Source organism: Nerophis ophidion, linkage group LG14 (assembly GCF_033978795.1).
Source record: "Nerophis ophidion isolate RoL-2023_Sa linkage group LG14, RoL_Noph_v1.0, whole genome shotgun sequence".
In the NCBI taxonomy this organism is placed as follows: Eukaryota; Metazoa; Chordata; class Actinopteri; order Syngnathiformes; family Syngnathidae; genus Nerophis; species Nerophis ophidion.
In genome coordinates this window covers 18,039,194-18,060,240 of record NC_084624.1, presented here as the reverse complement: position 1 = coordinate 18,060,240, position 21,047 = coordinate 18,039,194, and the positions used below count along the sequence as shown (strand labels likewise).

The following is a 21,047-nucleotide window of genomic DNA, read 5'->3' as shown; positions in this document are numbered from 1 at the left end:
AATATTATGATAGTCGTTTTTTATATCGCACAGACAAACCCGCGATATATCGTTCGTATCGATATATCGCCCTGCCCTATTTGATTATATTGTATATAAATTACATACTGTATTCTCTTTGCAGCTTAGTATGGAAGCTGGTCAAGAAATTAGCGATGGTGGCTTCAGTTTGAAAAGGCAAAGAACACCTCTACTAGACAATCTATTCTACCCATCAGGTTTGTGGTTATGCAACATATTTTCTCATGTCTTTATTCGTCACGTTTGATTGGAGACCACATCATTTTTTGGAACCTTGCAGAAGTCAATGATAGTCAGAAGCGTCCACGTTTGGAGATGGTGGGCCGAGAGAACCGTAGCCCAAGAGCCTCTTCGTCTGGACGTGAAGCTGAGGTGATGATAAAGCCCGATACGCCCATTGTGCCGTCCGTGCGGTCACGAGTCCAGCAGCTGGCCGAGAGACGAGATGGTAAGGAAGGCCTCACAACAGTCTTTTCTGTTTTAATGTCAAACATTGTACTGTATGATCCAGTTGAAGAATCCTTTCTGGATTAAAAAAAAGTGCTTAGAAAGTACAAAGAAGAAGAATCCTGATGAACATTTTGAACCCTATTGAAAATGGTATATAATTTTATTAATTTCATTATGTAAATCACGCCATCCATCAATCTTTTTCCGCTTATCTGAAGTTGGGTCGCAGGGCAACAGTCTAAGCAGAGAAGCCCAGATGTCTCTCTCCCTGGCTACTTCGTCCAGCTCTTTCCAGGGGATTCCAAAGCGTTCCCAGGCCAGCTGGGAAACATAATCTGTCCAACTTGTCCTGGGTCTTCCCTGTGGCCTTCTACCGATTGGGCCCGCCTTAAACACCTCCAAAGGGAGGCGTCTTAACCAAATTCCCGAACCACCTCATCGGCTTCTTAAGGATTTGCCCATTGATCGGCAGACCATCTGTATCGGACAATCTTCTTTAAGTGTGTGAAAGGCATTAATCGGCAAACGTGGATCCCCTCTGGCAAATATTGTTTTAGTCCCTCCGCTGACAAGCTAACAGTTAATTTTCCCATTCACACTGTAAAGCCGCTCCCTTAAGTTAATTATAACCATCTCTGTTATGGCAAATAAACTGTATTTTTTAATAGCTTATGTAACATTATCCCTGGAGGACAAGCCTAAAAATGTTAGCCACGGAAAGCAAGCAGAAGCAGCCACACTAATAGCTATGCTAGCCACTAACCTACCTAGAAACCACAGAAGAAGTGCTTCATAAAATTTACTAAGTGTAGATTGAACCGCGTTACAGCAGAAAGTAACACAAGGGTACTATCAGTATATGATTGTTACTACATTGATTCGATATTTTCTCAGAATAGTAGTTTTTGATTTTGTTTAGTTATTGTGTGCTGCTGGCTTTGTTTAAGACAATTGTATGTAATAAAATGTAAGGAATTGGTTAAAATAATATGTTGATGTTGTTACACTGTCAAAAATCACCATGAATAAATGTAAACTTTTACAGCAATACAACTGTTGGGTATTGGTATCTGCCAATTTCACTTATGAATGATCGGTTTTGGAATCTAGCAGCATAAATAATTGATTAGAACATCCCTATTGATAATTTTAAAAGTTAATGTTTTTCATACATACCATTGTTCGTTGACTAATTTAACTTGATCAAAACTTTTCTAACATTCCACACTGCTAAACAAAAAATTGTACAAAGATTTGTGCTGGTATCGAATTAATATCGGTATTGGCTAATATTCCAGGTTCCGTTATTGGTATCGTATTGGCAGTGAAAAGGTCTATCGGGACAGCCCCACTTATTACAATATAAGGGACTATCAAAATAAGCGCTTTAATGCGGGTGAATCCATCATCGTTAATCTGATTAAAAATAATCACAATGACTCCAAATCTCTGAAAGGATTGAAGCAATGCATCTTTGTCAGTTTGTCAAGCAGCGTTTAGTGTCGAGCATGTATACATTTTTACAGAAGTGGGAAGAAATATACTCCAGCTCCAGCCACCTCCGCGACCCCAAGAGGAATAATCGGTAGAAAATAGATAAATGGATGGATGGATGGATACACCTAAATTATATTTCTCATTTTGTCTCGATATGTTATCACTTTGGCTTAGTGTTGATTAAAGCTTACGCTCGCTCCACTGAATGCGAGCAGAAATATGTGTTCTAAAATATATTTTATAACACATTTTGTAATACATTATTGTGTGTTTTGTAAAACATATTTTTTTCATTATAGTTGTGACTCCTCTGACTCAGCGGTGTCTGTCAGACCCTGGTGATGACATCAAAACACTGTTGAGCAAAGGCAAAATCTGTCACGATCATCTTCTCAGTGAGTATGCAAATCAATATCCAAGTTCTTGTCTCAGTGCTTCACAAATACATACTCTTAAGTAATATTTTAACATCTTCGCATTGCCTCCATTTTTTTATTTAAAATTTCCGGTACCTATGCAGATCCCAAATACACAAAAACTTGTACCAATAGGTAAGAAAAGTCAGTTTTACATAATAAATCAACAACTGAAAAAAAAAAAGGCGATACAATTATACAGGATTGAAGGATGGCTCTAATGTCGTTAGCTTAATGCTAATTTATAACGGACCAGCTCATTGACAGGCCAAAGAAAATTAGCGGACCGAACTCGTCCGATCTTTCACAAACGTTTAATGTAATTTTAGCTGAACAAAATTGACATAAAAAGTGTGTTTCTACTTGGGTATATATTCACAAAACTCTGTAGAAACAAATACTGACCCCTAACTTTGTATTCTTCAATGAGTCTCCTGTTCCGACAGCACACACGCCAGCTGTGTGTACGTGCTGACTAACTACAGAAGCCTGTTGCTCAAACTCTTTGTTTTAAAACAAATAACGTAGTCAATGCTTTGTGGAACATGATTTCAGGAGATGGAAACACATATCACCTTGGAAGGAGACGTGTTACTTACTGTACGGAAAAATCTTAAAAAATATATATAACTAATTTACTTGCAGCAGCCTTAAATGTATTTGTGGCGGACTGCCACATGACTATAATCTACATTTAATTGCTTGTGTTCCATCACATGTCTTCTCCCCGGAAGTGAAAAACAGTGGTCGTCAACCGAGCCAAGACAGGGTTTCCGTGGGGCATTAAAAAGCATCAGGGCCAACACAGACAACATTCATGTTATGTTTTATTGCTAAAAAGGAACAACATATTACTAAGATGTTGCAATGTAATCAAACAAATTATGAATATTAGGTTTAAGAGTACAAAATTTGCTAAAATGGTCGCATAAAACGTTAGCATTCTAGTAGGGGAACGGCTATCATACTTCTAAGATGGTGCCAAGTAACAATCTATGATTATGAGGTTAAAGTACAAAATTAAATACAATGTTAACAAACATTAGCCTGTCGTTGTTAGCATGCTAACAGGGGAAAAGCTAACGTACTTGTAGGATGGCTTCAAGTAACGAAATTCCACCTGGAAGGCCTGATATTCCCAAATAGGACCCTTAAACCACAGAAAAGGATTTTGAAACCCTGACTACTTTTTCTTTTTCTCCTCCTCCTTTACTGAATTTGTTTACTGGCTAAGCGTGTTACACCGTGAGTTCTGAACTTCCACATAACAGTCCAGAAGCTCTTCATGTTTACAGATGTTTTTTTGTTTAGGTGAGGAAGACTTCCATCAGCGTATGGAGCGTTTTAAAGGACCGTTCTCTGAGGCTTGCCCAGACGCCACACCAAGCCCATCCAAGCCCCCGTCACGTAACCTCTCCGAATTTGTGTCTGGTATTCAACAGAAGCTGCAGGGTGATGTAACACCCAGCTCTAAGCAGGCTTCTCGCATTCGCCAGGTTGGTTAGGTGGCTCTGTAACCTAATGCACATGTCATCGCTGGCTTGTTTTCTGTCCAGTATTGACCCCCTCTTGCAAGGTTTTATATGGCTGTGAAAATATCTTGAAATAGATCTTTGTCAGTGTCTTCTTATTGTTTGATGTGTGACTTTTCAGGAGCGGGTGCAGGAAATGAACCAGTTGCACTTGCAACCAATTAAGGCGAATGCCTGGCTGAAGAGGAGCAGCTCTGATCCCTTATTATGTCAGGTGGGTTTTCCTTTTTTATTTGATGAAAATACTGTTATTCCTTCATCAGTCCTGTACTTGTGAAACTGTATGAAATATCATTCAACCGCTTTATCGCACAATAGAAATCATGAAAGTTAAAGTTAATCAAGAATTTACTTTGTTTGAACACTAAAAACATGGTGGATACATCACAATGAAGACCTGTTTTTATATATGTTTTAATCTAATTATTGTTCATTGTTAAGTTTGGAGGATATATGTCTTCATTACAAAAAATTCAGTGTCGGAAAATTTGCTGTTTCAAAACGTAAGACTCACTTCTGGTAAATTTAAGAACAAAGCAATCGATCCTGTTTTAGAACCAGCCAATAAGGTGTCAAGTTTGAAGTCACGGGACATGGGTCTCGTAAACAGCATAAAAAAGCAGTAATACAAAATAATTATCATTTCAATGCGGCTCGCTGGATATTTTCAAACTACAAAAATTATTCCGATGGTTAAAATCTTCACTTTTGAGTAAAATACATAGCTCTGATCGGGGCTTGTTCACAGAGAGCAAAAGAACCTGATAGCGAGTGTCTTTGCCCTTTGCGTTTATGTTCAGCCGTGTTAGTTGCATATTTGTTCTTGAAGATGTCACTCAAGGAGGTATGTAGGAGTGCAACGTTCATATATTCTCAATGTCCAGTGTCTCATAGTTCATAGTTAATATTGTACATCCCACTTTGTATATTTTTATGAACATTCTGACTGTCATATAATTCTGTAAAATAACTAAAGTTCATTCCGTTTTTGAGATGGTCTGTTTCTTTTTCACTGAAGACACTCAGAATGTCCATGAAAATACATGTGGGATTTACAACATAAACTATGAACACTAAAACACTGAATATTGAAAATATATAAATGTTGTTCCACTACTGCAAACCACCTCCTTGATTGACATCTTTTATAATGAGGCAGGAGCAAAAAAAGATGCAACAAACACGGCGAAAAATTAAAGCGAAAGGATAAATAAACATCCCCTTCTTTGATAGGCTTGTTGCTGCCACCCTCACTGTCTGATGCAGGGCTTCCCATGGTTACCGTAGTGTTGTTCATCTATAAGCGACCGGACTTTGTGTTGTGAACAACAAGCTTTTTCGCAAACATTTCTTCCTCTCTTCATGAATGCATCCAAACATCTATAGTCCATGTCTTCTTTGCTACGTTTACCTCAACATCATTATCCAACACCATCTGCTGGGCACTTTGTGTATTACAGTCAGTTTAGCTGCATGAGCTTCATGAGATTCTAGCAGCACTGTGACATAATCTGTCCTACACTTCTAAATTAAGCGGTTTCTTAGGCTAACAACATTCATTGTGACATCCTCAACGTTCTCGAAACCATGAAAATGAGATCAGCTTTTTCCATACACCATTCATGGTTGTCTTGCTTAATTTAATCTTCATAGCAGCTTGGATGTTGTGGATCTTCCAAAATTCCTTCAGGATCAAGTCCTCCACTTCCATAGCAATTAGGGCTGGGCGATATTGCCTTTTTTTAATACCGCGATATTTTTAGGCCATATCGCGATATACGATATATTTCTCGGTATATTTCCTTAGCCTTGAATGAACACTTGATACATATAATCACAGCAGTATGACTATTCTTTGTGTCTGCATTAAAACATTGTTTTTCATACTGCACTAATATATGCTACTTTTAAACTTTCATGCAGAGAAGGAAATCACAACTAAATCAATTTACCAAAACTGTTTTTAATAAAGTTATTAGCGGGTGACTTTTCAAATGATGCTACATATTAGCAGTAATGCTACTTTTGGTAGCAACACTTGTGCCCCACACTTGACAAATTAAAGTTGTCTATTCGACATATTCACACTTGAAGCCGAACCACCGCCAGATGATGGGCCCTGTGCTGTTTTTCTTGGGAATTAATTCTTCCTTCATTTGTTACAAGATTCGCACCTTCTTTCTCTCTCACAACAACCCGCTAGCATCACAGCTAACATTAGCCACGCTGCTACCTCTCTGCTGGGCGAGGGCGTATACGTATGACGTATGACGTGACAGTATGAGACGTATGTAAGAATGTGCGCCTGCTTGTCTGTGAGGAGACACAGGAAAGAGTGAGGAGAGTGTAATGCCCGCAACTGCGTGAGAACGTCTACTCGAATATTACGATATACCGTATTTCCTTGAATTGCCGCAGGGCATATAGTATGCGCCTGCCTTGAATTACTGCCGGGTCAAACTTGCTTCCCAAAATAATTAGCGCATGCTTAGTATTACCGCCTGGTCAAACTCGTGACGTCACGAGTGACACTTCCCCTGTCATCATTTTCAAAATGGAGGAGGCTGATCTCAATACCGGTAATTTGAAATCGCATAAAGGGAAGAAGATTAAGAGCTATTCAGTAGGATTTAAGGTCCAAGCTTACATCACACTCAAATTTATACTACATACCTTCGGTAAGTGCCGGAGTGAGAAGAGGTTTTAAAATAATTAGCGCATGCTTACTTTTACCGCATGCCTTTGGCAAGCGCAGGAGTGAGAAGAGCTTTTAAATTAATTAGCGCCCCGGCGGTAATTCAAGGAAATACGGTAGTATTTTTTTTATATCGCACAGAGACAAACCCGCGATATATATCGTATATCGATATATCGGCCAGCCCTAATAGCAATTGTCCTACGAAGGTAGGAAGGCCTTGAAAGAGGCAATGGAACGTAGACCACAGGCTGTATCAGGACGGTGCTGTTAGATGGAACGCAAACCTACCAAACATTTTTATGTAATTGATTCAAATAGGCAGGGTGACCAGGAGCGTTTCTACCAAAAGCAACACCTTAAAATTAAAGGTACAACTTCATTGCTGGTACAAAATGGTAGATGAACCGCTTCTGAACACAACGGTCAACCATGCCATCTTGTTAGATTTTCGGATGACAGGGAATTGTTTCTTGAGGGCTCTGGTATTCTCAGCAAGATACACCAGCATGGGCAAGAGCTTGGTGTCACCAGCAGCATTATGTTAGTCTTTATGGTCCCGTGCTGTATTCTCCCTCTTCGCTATGATGCAAGTATGGTTTGGCATACACCTCCAAATAAGCATGTCTCATCCACATTGAACACTTGTTCAGCACAGTCATCCCCTCTTTTAAATCTCAACCAATTTGCTGTAGATATTATTTTTTTGAGCCTAAATTTGCATAAAGCAGCGCTTACTGGTCATAAAGACTTTCACCTTCTTCACTCTTACTTCTCACAGTTTAAAACAATATGTGGCGCGCACAGGCTGCTGTTTGCCACTTGAACAACAAACGAACATTACATTTATGATTAATTATTGAGAGCACGTTTGGACCGCCGTAAACAGAGGACGCCCCGTAATACGTTTATGTACAATGGCAGACAGGTAGTACCAAAATATTTTTGGCCAGCTGCCACAAATAAATTAATGTCTGCAGTATTTCCCCATGGCTGCCAAGATACCTGTGGCGGTGGGGGCGTGGTTGTAGCCGTGGTCACCATGACGTTCTCGAATATATTTTCGATGATATATTTATTTACAAGGGCTCCAAAAATGTGTACATACATTTAATAAATCTCTTTTTGTACATTATACTTAATTGAGATGTTTTAGGTGTCTATGAACTTTTAATGAAATTTTTTTATTAAAAAAAGAAACAAATCTGGCATTTTCGTCTGGTGTTATTATAAAATGTACTCGTGTTTAGAGAGTACTTCTGTCCCTCGATGTCCCCAACAAAAGAGGCGAGCTGCAGCGAACATGACATCACACTTGCTTCGATCAACTGTTGTTCTTTGATTTGAATTATGGTAGCGGTAATATAAAATTGAGGTTGAAGTGTGTACACTGAGTGCTTTCGTGATTAATTTCATATGTTTTTGGTTACATACTTTGGCTTCATCAGATGTAAAAAAAAAAAAAAAAAGGATTAGGAACAGCTCAATGCGTGGGCTATTTTAAGACTGTTATTTACTTCTCATATACTATGCTATACAATTTACATGCTTAAATACAAACAGGAAAGGACACCCTCCACCTTTTCAACCCCTTCTTGGACTCCAAGAATCAAAAGGGTGGTGCAATGGCCTCCCATGCGACCGTGGGATGTGAGTTTTACTCTTTGGCCATGTTCTTTTATAAACGCCTGTATACATTTGGGATTGTGCACCCTACCAACCTTCTGAGCAGTTTAGGTTTACACTTGCAAATGTGAACAATGAAAAACAAGAATAAATACAACTGAACATTGTGTGCACAATCACAATTGTTTGGCATGTTGTTCAACTTTGGTGTTGTGTGGGTGAATGGGGCTGTTAATTAGGGGCACATTACATGAGGTGTGTTTCATTCAAACAGACACTCCATACAGGAATGATGGACTTTTGCTTATAAATACGACTTTTTTCTCAGATAATCCTTATCTCTAATGTTTGGCTAACTTAAAAGTGCTAAAACTGACAATAGCTGTTTTCCCCAGCAGTTGGATGCAGAGATGAAAGATGGCAGCTTCAGCGAAACGATCATGTCGGGAGCACAGAATTCATCTTTAACAGGTTAGGATTATATTACATTTAATTTGTTTTCTATAGAAAAAAAAAATGTAAACTACTTTTTGATTGAGCTGAGTAAGCATACACTGCTAAACTAATTCTTAACACCTTGGGGAAATGACAAGTTCAGATCTTATATTGGTAAATTGCGAGTGTCAAATGAAGAAAAAGACTGCATTTTCTTGAAAACTGCATCTAAAATTAAGAAACGTTTGTCATCTGATTAATAATTAAAGTACTTTGCCACAAAAGATCCAATTAAGCATTAAAATTTATCTTTTAGGTCACTTTCTGCCAAACATTTACACAGTTAAGCTTGGGCCAATAAACAATAAATCAGTACATGAATGAAAACATAAATAAATGAATATGAACTTGATAATTTTGGCAGTATCGATAAATTGCCATGTTCGTGTGTCTTCGTCTCTCGCTTCCAAACAGGGCAAGAAAAGGTTTGGTCAGTAGCACAATTAACCTTCACTCATACAAACTGAGGGAATCCTCTTGTATGTCATCCACTATCTTTGTGTCTGTGGGTGGAGGTGGGGTTGCTCGCTAACACACACACAGGTTGCAGCGACAGAAGCTCAATAATTGCTAATGAGTAGTACCGCATGGTAACAAAAATTAGGAGGAAAAAAGAACATGGCAAAGCCAAACGTTCCAGTCTGTGAATATTTTGTCTTGAAACCAAATGCGTAAGATGTGGTCATCAACAACAGACCAGTATGCTGAATTTGTTGGATTGGTATGTAATGACAATAAAAAACAAACCACCAAAGTGGGTAAAAAAATGTTTTCAAGATAGTGCTCTGAGATATGGAATAAAAATATATATTTTTTTTAATCCAATATAGGAAATATTACTATTTTATATGCAGCGGCTGAAATACGTATCTAACCCGGAAACATTTTTCTCACTAATTATATTTCCAAAAGTGCTATTGAAATTAAAATGTCACTAGATGTTAGGAACAAACCGAGTAATCCATACATACAAATAAAGTGGAACAAATAAGTTGTGTGTAATCATGCGAAATGACACCGGGGAAATGTATTGAACAGGGGCAGGGAAAGCCAAGACAACACCCAAAATCTATCAATAACCAAACAGTAATCCAGTCCCTTGTCAGTGCAATTAAATATCAGCTTGTTCAGTTCTACTTCCTGGCCTACAAAAAGGTCCCATTGCCAAGGTTTGAGTCAATACATAGAATTCAGTACCATAAGGTAGACTTTCCTTGGTCCATTTCTGCTGGCTTGTGGCTCATCATTAGCAAGTGAACTGCAGCCTGGAGGGAACGTCTCCCCTGCTCTCCCATCCACAGGCAAAACCTAGTAACTCACTTCTAGCTGATTTTGAGAAAACAAAGGAAAACCAATCTATCTTGATGCTGTCTTACAAAGATCTACAAAGTCATCAAACGTATAGATGTATTCTTCAGCTTTCATTTTCTTGCCGGTTGAGCCATGGATTGAATCTGCTCTAATGAACATGTGCCCTTTCTCCAGATATTTTATCACAATCTCGGGTGGGCCCCATTCTGCGTTTGCACATTGGGCAAGAGCCGTGTACAGCGTCCAGTTTTTATTTTGACCTCCACAGTTATCTGCCCAAAAGAGTATGCAAGGGGAAGAATCAAGAACAATACATTTAATGAAGGTGCTTGCAACATCCTGGGCCAATCTTCCAAATATCCCCTCGTGCCATAATATCACATAATCAGGTTGACCGTCGGCCCCCATTTGTGCAAATGTCTCATTAAAGACAATAAGGCGACTGACAAAGAAGCTCCGATTGGTCCCTTGAGATACTAGGTTTTTCTGTTGCATCTACGCGGTTATGTGGTAGTTGCTAGGTCCTGCCATGCGCGCAACAGCTTACTTACGGCACAAGTTTACAATATCGCATACACTAATGTAAAGCATATCACCTAGGAACTCCAAAATTATTATCAGCTCAGTTTTGACCAATATTGAGTTACTGGGTTTTACATTTGGACGGGAGTGCTCTCCTCGACCTCGGACAAAATGAACGAAGAAACCAAAAGAAAAAGCTGAAATAAAAACAACGAGGTCATAACCTTACCATACATTAGGGGAATAACAACCATTATAGCGGGTGATGAAAAAACACAAAATAAACAACTGTTAAACCTCACACAAAAATAAGACAGTTACTTGTACATCCAAAAGACAAAATAGAACAAAACAAGAAACACAATGTAATGAACAAAACTTTATCATACAAAAAGAATCATTCATCGGAGGAACCGGGAGGACATTCAACACAAGAAAGAAATAACATCAGAAATAATGTGAAAAAGAGACAGCTGGAAGGTTCATGAGAGGCCTAAAACATAAATCTGCCAACCAAGTAGACTGTTAGAACAGCTGATATGCAACAAGTCATAGTAATCAACTGATCCTTCTGAACAACACCGATAACTGATAGTTATTTTTCACATAGCTCTCTCCGTTGTTAGCTAGGTAAAGGAGAGTCTGGTCATGGTCCAAATTTCCAGCAAGCCCTCGCATCACAGACATACTGCCATAAAAAGTAAGGTCTGCTTTGAACATTTACAACTTATAGTGCATCCGGAATATATTCACACTGCTTCACTTTTTTACAGCCCTATTCTAAAATGGAGACAGAGGGCCCCTGTGGCGCACTTTGGGCACCCGTGCAGTAAACGCTAACTGATTATGGCCACTATAGTCTTAGTACTGCAGTATATTTGTTCATTCTCTGGTCACATATGGGACATACGTCAGCGCCAAGAGTAATACAATCAGTTGATCTCCAGGCTTTTTTTTCCTGAGTGATAAAGAGGAGATAGACGGGGAAGTACTTTGGTTGCCGCCTTTTTGGCTGTCTCCTTTTGGAATGTCAATGTTTACTTTTGTATGCACTATAAATCAACACAAAATCCGTACTTTGGAGCAATGTTCACAGACTGGAGTATTTGGCTCTTTAGCTTCCCGTCGCAGGTGAGCGATGACGATGACAGAGACCAAAAATAGGATAAGTGTTTTGTTGCAGCATAAGTAATAAATACAGATAACAATAGTTGCATTAATAACTAATAGCTTTATGACAGCATTGAGGATAAGGATATAATTATTAATAGTAATAATGATGAACCACACTAAAACTCCCGTCACTATGTCCTCAACCTAACTGTCCACTTTGTGTATGGTCTTGGTCACCACCAGCTCACACAATGAGGTAGCAGCACACTCAAGCTTTGCGGAGCGGTGTTGCAGAAGTATTCTTCGAGGTACAGTCAGCCCAAAACATCATTAAAAAAATATATCATTTTTAAAAACAAACCATACTATATTCTTACAAAAACTATTGTAATGTAGATTTTTTTCCCCAACCTTGAGCCCTGGTGAGTATGTCAATTTGGGGGTATTATAATGGTGATACTGCTGGCCACACCTTCAGAAGAGCCAGAGCAGCATACCTGACATATTAGCAATAAGATTATATTTATATCTGTAGCATATTAACTTTTTTAGTTAATGAAATGCAGTTTTTAAACATTGCTCCTTTTTCTTCATTTGTGTGTGCGTGGGCATAAATAATATTTTAATTGACTACTGCAAAATCCAAATACTTTCACTCTGAAAATATTTTTGTTCGAGGGTGTATTATGAGCCAAATATCCAAGATATCTTAAGGAATTCTCAAATCGAATAATATATAATTTAATATAATATAATTTATTTAACGTATGCATTTTGTTATGTGTCCACTCGTCGTCTGGGACATACTGTACAGTTTTTGTTGTCATATTGTCGAAAAAGCTTTCTTTGCCCACCGCATGTAATAATATAGTACACCAAATTGTTTTTATCGTTTCCAATTTGCATAACACTAATGTTTGTCTTTATGTACTGTATGTTCAACTACAGTATGTACTACCAAAGTTCCTGCAGCATCCGTACAGGTCAAGGCCCTCAATGAAATTCAGCTACCAACCGAACGGAAGAAGTACAATACTGGTCATGTTGACTCGGAGACACCTAAAGAGGAAAAAGGGAAAAGGGTAGTTGAAAATGAAGAACAGCCACACTCTGACCGACCCAGGGAATGGACCGTAGTACAGCTATCTTTTTCTGAGGATCCTATTTTCTTCAAAGCAACTTGTGTTGAGGACCATAAGAAGTTAGAGCTGCCTGCAGGTGAAGAACAGATCTTGCTAGAATCAACTCGTGTTGAGTCAAGTATGACTGAAGAAGAGGACATAGAGTGTAGAATATCTTCTGATGAAGAAACTATGGAGATTTCGACGGAGGAGGAGGCGAGGTTGTGGCGGTACCCTACTTGTAGTGGTAGAGAACCCACAATGACTCCGTGTCATTCATCTACAGAGAACAGCGACTCAAAAAACAAAGTGGCACAGCATACGGACTGCAGTCAAATCCAGGATGGTGAACGTCTAATGGACTCCTTTGTTAGGGTTTCGGCGTCCCCTAGTGCACATAATGGTAGCCCACTAAGGGAAATACAGATTCCCTGTCAGCCAAAAAGCTGTCTAGAAGACCAGGAATTAGATAAAAACGTTTCAAATGTGTTTAAAGGAGACAAGAGAGAGGCACCGTCCTGTAAAAAGGATGATGCTGAAACTATCACCGGAAATGTTTATTATGACCATAAGAAAGAAACAGAGCAGTTCCCCTATGAGGCAAATGGATATCAACAACCAAATTACAACCCGATGGTTTGTGCAAAAGAAGACATGGATCAAGTGTCTGATGATAAAGGTGTTGTTGCAAACCTAAATAGTAACAAAACCCAATCATCAAAGACTCTTAAAGAAACGGAGTATATTGTGGTAGACGGTTGCCAGACAACAGTCGGGAGTGATCAACCAGTAGACAATTCAAAGTGTGCTGTGGAAGGAGAGCATGCAAAGAAAGTTACATTTATCTTGGAGTCGGAGTTAATTAATAGCTCAACATCATCTGAAGCCTCCATAGGAAGTGTGTCAGGTGAGGGTAGAATGTAGGACGCAACACTTGGGCTGGTGGATGCAGACTGAAATTCACATGCATGGATTGATTTTTCAACAGGTGCACATTTTGGTGCGATATATGGGTTATGGAAGTAAGATGCACAACACGGTGTGTAAGAATGGGAACACATGAGCCGACTTTTACTTTTGCAAATCTGGGCAACCAGTTAACGTCGAAATGTCCTCTGATAAGCACGGGCGGCTGGTATTGTCTTGTATTTTTATGTCATTTACAGAAGGTAGACATGGTAGGCTGTAGGCTACAAAGAGCTCTCATCTACACAACAGCTAAGCACTCAAGCTGAATACTGTATATGTAATGTGTCCTTCAGTGAACAATATTGCTTTCTTAAACAGCACATTTGTCAATATAAACAAGTACCGAATAATTTTAGTTCCATAATGCAGTGGTTCTCAAGTGGGGGTACGCGTACCCCTGGTGGTACTTGAAGGTATGCCAAGGGGTACATGAGATTTTTCAAGAATATTCTAAAAATAGCAACAATACAAAAATCCTTTATAAATATATTTATTGAATAATACTTCAACAAAATATGAATGTGAGTGAAAAGAAATGCAACAATACAATATTCAGTGTTGACAGCTAGATTGTTTGTGGACATGTTCCATAAATATTGATGTTAAAGATTTCTTTTTTTTTTTGTGAAGAAATGTTTAGAATTAAGTTCATGAATCCAGATAGATCTCTATTACAATCCCCAAAGAGGACACTTTAAGTTGATTACTTCTATGTGTAGAAATCTTTATTTATAATTTAATCACTTGTTTATTTTTCAACAAGTTTTTAGTTATTTTTATATCTTTTTTTTCCAAATAGTTCAAGAAAGTCCACTTCAAATGAGCAATATTTTGCACTGTTAAACAATTTAATAAATCAGAAACTGATGTCGTAGTGCTGTATTTTACTTCATCTCTTTTTTTCAAACAAAAATGCTTTGTTCTTATTAGGGGTTACTTGAATAAAAAAAATGTTCACAGGGGGTACATCACTGAAAAAAGGTTGAGAACCACTGCCATAATGTGTCAGCATCATTAAACTTACTGAACTTCATGAATTATTGTGACCACTGGGGTCGCTTAAAAAACAAATTCTCACTCTACTTTGATTTAAGACTGCATAAGTCTATTTCATATTGTTAATACATAGGTTTTTTTTTTTAGTACATACAGTACCATTGTTCTCTGTTTGATTAAATTCACTTGATCAAACCTTTTCTAACATTCCACCACTAAAAAATAAAAGTATGTACGATTCCTGCTAATAGTGTATCAGATCAATTATTTGTATTGGTCAAATTCTCATGGCTCCAATGTTGGAAAAGAACATTATTTAGGATAAAAGATTTTTATCCTAAATAATTACAGAGCTGAGATTTGTTTTGGAATGATGTTTGTTGAAACTATACCTGTAACATCTTTTTATTTGATTATTTTCAGATGTTGAACCCAGCTCTCATGATGAGACAAACACTGCTGAAATAATCGACCAGATGTTCGATGAGGTGTTGGAATATGCAGAAAGAATTGAGGAAAAGCGATCCAATGACGAGGGGACACTTGGTCATGGCATCGCAGGAAAAGAGGATGTTCATATTGAATCGGAGCAGTGTAAAAACAACCAGATGAATGGCAAAAAAGAAGAGCGTGATGAAATCAAGAAGCTTGAAACCAATGGAGATGAACTGTTATTCCCTCCTACTTGCATCCTTTCTCCTCTCAGCAAGTCTGTAGAGGCTGCGGTAACCCCACTGGTAAGTTTGAATCTGCATCATATTTTGTGTAGAAACCTAAATAATTCTCCACCAACTGTAGAAAACGATAACTAGCTCATAACTATTTAGTTTGATGTCATGCTGGAAAGATATTTAACTTAAACTTTGTTCCATCATCATCAAAAAATGAAAACACAAGCGACTGGTAGCCACCAAGGAAGAATACTCACCATCTCTTCCCCTGACCCCAGAAGAGACTCCCCTGTCTCCTCTTTACAGGTGAGCATTGTATTTGTTTTGCCTATCATTAACAATCCTTATAAGTGACAAGAACACACTTGTAATTTTATTTTATTTTTTTGCATTCTAATTTGTAACAATCGTTCAAGGTGGCTAGCAATGGTGCCAAAAGGGAGTAATACATTTTGCCTCTAAATCATTAAACATGCATCCCAAAAGCACCAACAATACTCCATATACAGCTTGTGACCTAAATATTAACTAAGCATCAGCAATATTATTATTCTAAGTGTTTACGCAGACAAACTATTTTTAGTCGCGCCTTAAACTAAAAGCGTTAACAAACTTCTGCAGCTGCAGTGTTGATATTCATGTGTTGCTGTTCATGATCATTTGTTACTGTAGCTGGTGAAAGTTAATTCTAGATCAGTACAGTGTCATGGATCCACTCTTGTCCAATTTACATATATTTTCATGACAACTGGCTTGTATATACCTGTTTAAACTCCGGGTGATCAAAGACTTTAGGTGTACAGCAGGAATATAGCCTAATACTACTTATATAATAAAGTAGTGGAGATGGTCACATCTAATGTACAACAAACAAGTATTGTGGATCTGCCATTAATGATTGTGTGGCCTTGGAAGAGATCAAAATAAATATGTATTAACCACCCTTTGGCAGGCTAAAATCCACAACTTTGTACTGTTGGTGGTAAATGAACATTAGCTATATTGAAAGTTTGTCCCTTAACTGAAAATTGAAAGGGCCACCTGGTCACAACTATCCACCTTTTTATTGTGTTTCCTTGATTTGAATATATTCATTTGCAGTTTACTTTTATTTTGTGGTTTTAAACATCAGTCAATAAATGTTTATTTATGTAGCCCTAAATCACAAGTGTCTCAAAGGGCTGCAGAAGCCACGACATCCGCGGTACATAGCCCACATAAGGGCAAGGAAAAACTCACCCCAGTGGGAGGTCGGCGACAATGACTATGAGAAACCTTGGAGAGGACCGCATATGTGGGCAACTTACGTATTTTATACGTAAGTAGTAAAACCTTAAAGTCACATCTTAAACATGCTATTATATCCAGTTGCATGACTGTGAATATTGTTTAGCGATGGTAAAAAGTCATGTTTCCTCTTTACTACTTTATTTGCCATATTTATGTTTATTGTGGGCAGCACGGTGGAAGAGGGGTTAGTGCGTCTGCCTCTCAACACAAAGGCCCTGAGTAGTCCTGGGTTCAATCCCGGGCTCGGGATCTTTCTGTGTGGAGTTTGCATGTTCTCCCCGTGACTGCGTGGGTTCCCTCCGGGTACTCCGGCTTCCTCCCACCGCCAATAAGATGCACCTGGGGATAGGTTGATTGGCAACACTAAACTGGCCCTAGTGTGTGAATGTGAATGTTGTCTATCTGTGTTGGCCCTGTGATGAGCTGGCGACTTGTCCAGGGTGTACACAGCCTTCTGCCCGATTGTAGCTGAGATAGGCACCAGTGACCAAAAAGGGAATACGCGGTAGAAAATGGATGGATGGATGTTTGTTGTTGCTGTATAAAACTGTTTCACTGCTATCATTTCACTCTGTGTTTTGACAGTATTGATGCCTACCGTACACAAAGGCAGAGTGAGATGCCCAGCATTCAGAGTGTCACTCCAGGGCTTCAGAGAAAACTTCCTGAAAAGCCTCAGCCTCAATCATCCACTAACACCAAGGAGAAAATTGCTGTGTGTACCCAAAGAACACGTAACAATGATGACGAGTGTGTGGATGCTATGACATTGGCCATGTCGTTTCTCCAGATGCTAAATGAAGAAGCGGCCAAGCTGCAGATTGTCATTAACCAGACCCTACAAGCTCTGAGCTGCTGTACTGATGAAGAGCATGGACAAGGTTCGCTGGAGGAGGCGGAGGCTGAAAAGCTGCTACTTGTGTCTTGTATGTATACCACAAAATGTTACTTCATCATCATGGTTACTGAAAAGCACTGAAGCTGTCGTCACAGTTGATTAAACCGTTTTCACGTGTTGTCTGTGTGTGTATAAATTATGTTTATTAGGTGAGAAGCGCTCTGCAGTTTTAGATGAAGTGGCCAGGCTGAGGGAGGAGAGATGTTTGGATTCTTCAGGGGAGGAACATGTTATGCAGCAGCCCTGCAGAGGGACTGTCAACATCTCAAACATTCAACTTCCTCTCAAGGTCGAATTTGTCTGTTCGTCACACGGCCACGCAGGTATTTTGTCTTACTTGAACGGGCACTTCACGTTTTATGATGTATTTTGTTTTGACTCCTTCACTTAAATTGATAATAGCTATTAGTGATGGGTTAAATGATACAGAAGCATGGCTGCATTATGAAACACGAAGTGTGATAATGGTTCCCTCGGTATCTCGGAGTGTGCACCACATTTAAAGGGGAACCTCACTTTAAAGAAATAAAAATTGTTCATCATTCACAATCCTTATGTCATACAAGACCACATGTCTTTTTTTATATATCTACATTCTAAATTAGGGCTATTCAACTGTATGATGAAGAGGGCCGCAGTTTTAAGAGCCCAAGGGCTCAGGGGCCGGACATCGAAATTTGGATGTTTTGTCTGAAAGTGTCTTTGAGAGTCTGTTTACTGAATTACAAAATAAACACATTGGCTTCCACACGGCACTGTCAATAAATTAATTATTCTGCCCTCACTACTTTTCAGCATGTGCAGCTAGACAGATCGTTAACAGCATAAAGCAGAAATTGAGGATTGATGTTACTTCTTTTGAAATATTTTCCTTCCTCAGTTTTAGTTCTTTACACTTTTTCCTTCAAATAATTTTTTTAGACAACATGACCACATATACAAAATACATCACTAAGTCAGGAATTTTAATATTTTAATGCACAATGTCCACTTGTGCATTTGACACATTGTTGCTGTTTGTCTAGAACAGGGGTCACCAACGCGGTGCCCACGGGCACCAGGTAGCCCGTAAGGACCAGATGAGTAACCCGCTGTCCTGTTCTAAAAATAGCTCAAATAGCAGTACTTACCAGTGAGCTGCCTCTATTCTTTAAATTTAATTTTTTTTTACTAGCAAGTAGGGATGCACCAAAATGAAAATTTGTGGCCGAAGCCGAATAAAATTTAAAAGCTTGGCCGAAGGCCGAATACCGAATAATGAATGCAGTTTTTCACTATTTTTTTTACATTGCATAAATAGCGTATAATAAATATTTAGACATGTTTTTCAATTGAAGTAATTTTTTATTGAATATTGAAATTTTTTTGATATTCCAGTAGCCATTGTTTTTCAAAAAAAGCCCAACGTTTTTCATTCATAGTAGGCCTTCAAACAAAACATGCATTCCAAAAAAAATAGTGCATTAAAGTGGATAAACCCACAACAAATGAATTATTGTCCTTTTGGCAAAAGTCTGCTTAGCCACAGTAGATATGCTAATGTAAACAGAAGGCTCAAGTAAATCTCGATTAAGTGTGTGCTTATAACCTCATACACTTATACAGGTAGCCTACACAACAGGCTAATAATGTAAACAGAGGCCCCACTAAATCTCAATAAGTGTGTGCTTGTAACCTCATACACTTATACAGGTACACTACATATCCCAGGCCAGAACTGATTTGTCAATAACAGTACTTCACCTTCAGAATAAAAAGAAGGAAACTAACTGTATAAAACCATTTTAATTTAATTTATTTTAATATAAATAACTTTAGCCCGGTCTATTTGCCACATTTCAAACATCCTGGTGAATGCGTCGGATATGGCTGCTGCCGTATGGGACCCTCTGAACTCCTGTGAGTGAAGTACAATCTTTTGTACTTGAAATCTTCGTCTACCCATTGTGCAGTTAAACTCTGCATGCTGGTGGGGCTGACATCCGCGCTCCATATGTCTGTCGTGAAGCTGAAGTGAACATCATTAACTTTAACCAAGAGCTCGTGGACACGGGCTGCAACACTCATACATCTCCGGTAAGTAGACATCAGAGAAATACCGTCTGCTCTGTATCGTGTAACGGGGCTCAATGTGCTCCATGAGTCTCCGAAAGCCAATGTCCTCCACAACACTAAACGGTTGATCATCCAAAGCCATAAACTCCATTACCTTCTTTGTAATTCCGTTTGCTTTGGCACTGTCAGTTGCAAACTTTTTCAGCCGCAGCCGTCTCTCTCTCATACTACGCATGCTTTTCTGGGTGTTTGGCTTTTAAATGATAAATTAAAGCAGTAGTGCTGAAGGTCTTTGTTGAGGCACCTCCCCGAGATAGTTTGGCTGAAGATTCATTGCAAACTGCAATACTTTTGTCACTTTCCGACACTTTAAAATATCTCCACACTGCTGACATTTTTCCAAAGGCGCAGGGTTACAATATCACCGCGTCACTCCACGTTGGTCGATTGCGTCACCGCGTCAAAAATTGCGTCATTGCGTCACACGCCACTATTCGGCCTTACTTTTAACTCATTCCATGGAAGGCCGAATGTGGCTTTTTTTGCCATATTCGGCCGAATATATTCGGTTACTGATTGATCGGTGCATCCCTACTAGCAAGCTGGTCTTGCTTTGCTCGACATTTTTAATTCTAAGAGAGACAAACCTCAAATAGAATTTGAAAATCCAAGAAAATATTTTAAAGACTTGATCTTCACTTGTTTAAATAAATTCATTTATTTTTCTACTTTGCTTCTTATAACTTTCAGAAAGACAATTTTAGAGAAAAAATACTACCTTAAAAATGATTTTAGGATTTTTAAACACATGTACCCTTTTACCTTTTAAATTCCTTCCTCTTCTTTCCTGACAATTTAAAATTGAAAGTCCTCCAGGCAGCCCCAAACTTTTGGTGCCTTGTTGACACAGAAAAGTACAGTGGTGTATGCGCAGCCGCTATGAAGGTTGCAAGCCAGTTTGGTTCAACTTATCTTTGTGAATCAGCCTTTTCTGACATGAACTTCAAGAACAAACACAGAACACGCCTCACTAATATCCATCTGCAAGACTCACTCAGAGTTGCAGTGTCAAGTTACACACCAGAGTACAACACACTAGTTAACAGCATACAATGTCAGGCTTCCCACTAACTGACAAAGAAACAGATAACAGATTTGGTGTCCAGTTCAAAGTGAGACATGATTTATTTAAAAATTTGAGGGTTGACTTTTGTATTTTACATGAGTTATTATTTGTACAAACATGGTGCAAAGTAATTCATGATTTGTTATAAAATGTTAGTGGCTAGCTAGTTGAAATGGGATATTGTGATTTCACAAGACTGTCTTAGAAGTGATCATTTGAAAATGTTCAATTTGAAAAATGTGC

General features: G+C 38.6%; 1 protein-coding gene across 9 annotated transcripts in view; it reads left to right on the top strand.

The window, feature by feature from the left end:
• Nucleotides 1-21,047, top strand: part of LOC133568234 (anillin-like) — a 42,443-nt gene that overhangs the window by 6,871 nt on the left and 14,525 nt on the right. For 2 of the 9 annotated variants that reach the window (XM_061920036.1, XM_061920034.1), the window contains exons 2-14: nt 125-218; nt 302-469; nt 2,268-2,363; nt 3,696-3,880; nt 4,038-4,130; nt 8,175-8,261; nt 8,633-8,708; nt 12,627-13,706; nt 15,188-15,501; nt 15,662-15,741; nt 17,311-17,440; nt 17,516-17,651; nt 17,773-17,946. In XM_061920036.1, the coding sequence (XP_061776020.1) occupies nt 131-218; nt 302-469; nt 2,268-2,363; nt 3,696-3,880; nt 4,038-4,130; nt 8,175-8,261; nt 8,633-8,708; nt 12,627-13,706; nt 15,188-15,501; nt 15,662-15,741; nt 17,311-17,440; nt 17,516-17,651; nt 17,773-17,946 (2,707 nt within the window). In that variant the 5' untranslated portion in view covers nt 125-130. The remainder of the gene's footprint in view (nt 1-124; nt 219-301; nt 470-2,267; nt 2,364-3,695; nt 3,881-4,037; nt 4,131-8,174; nt 8,262-8,632; nt 8,709-12,626; nt 13,707-15,187; nt 15,502-15,661; nt 15,742-17,310; nt 17,441-17,515; nt 17,652-17,772; nt 17,947-21,047) is intronic. The other 7 variants (XM_061920035.1, XM_061920038.1, XM_061920037.1 and 4 more) reach the window with 7 other exon arrangements.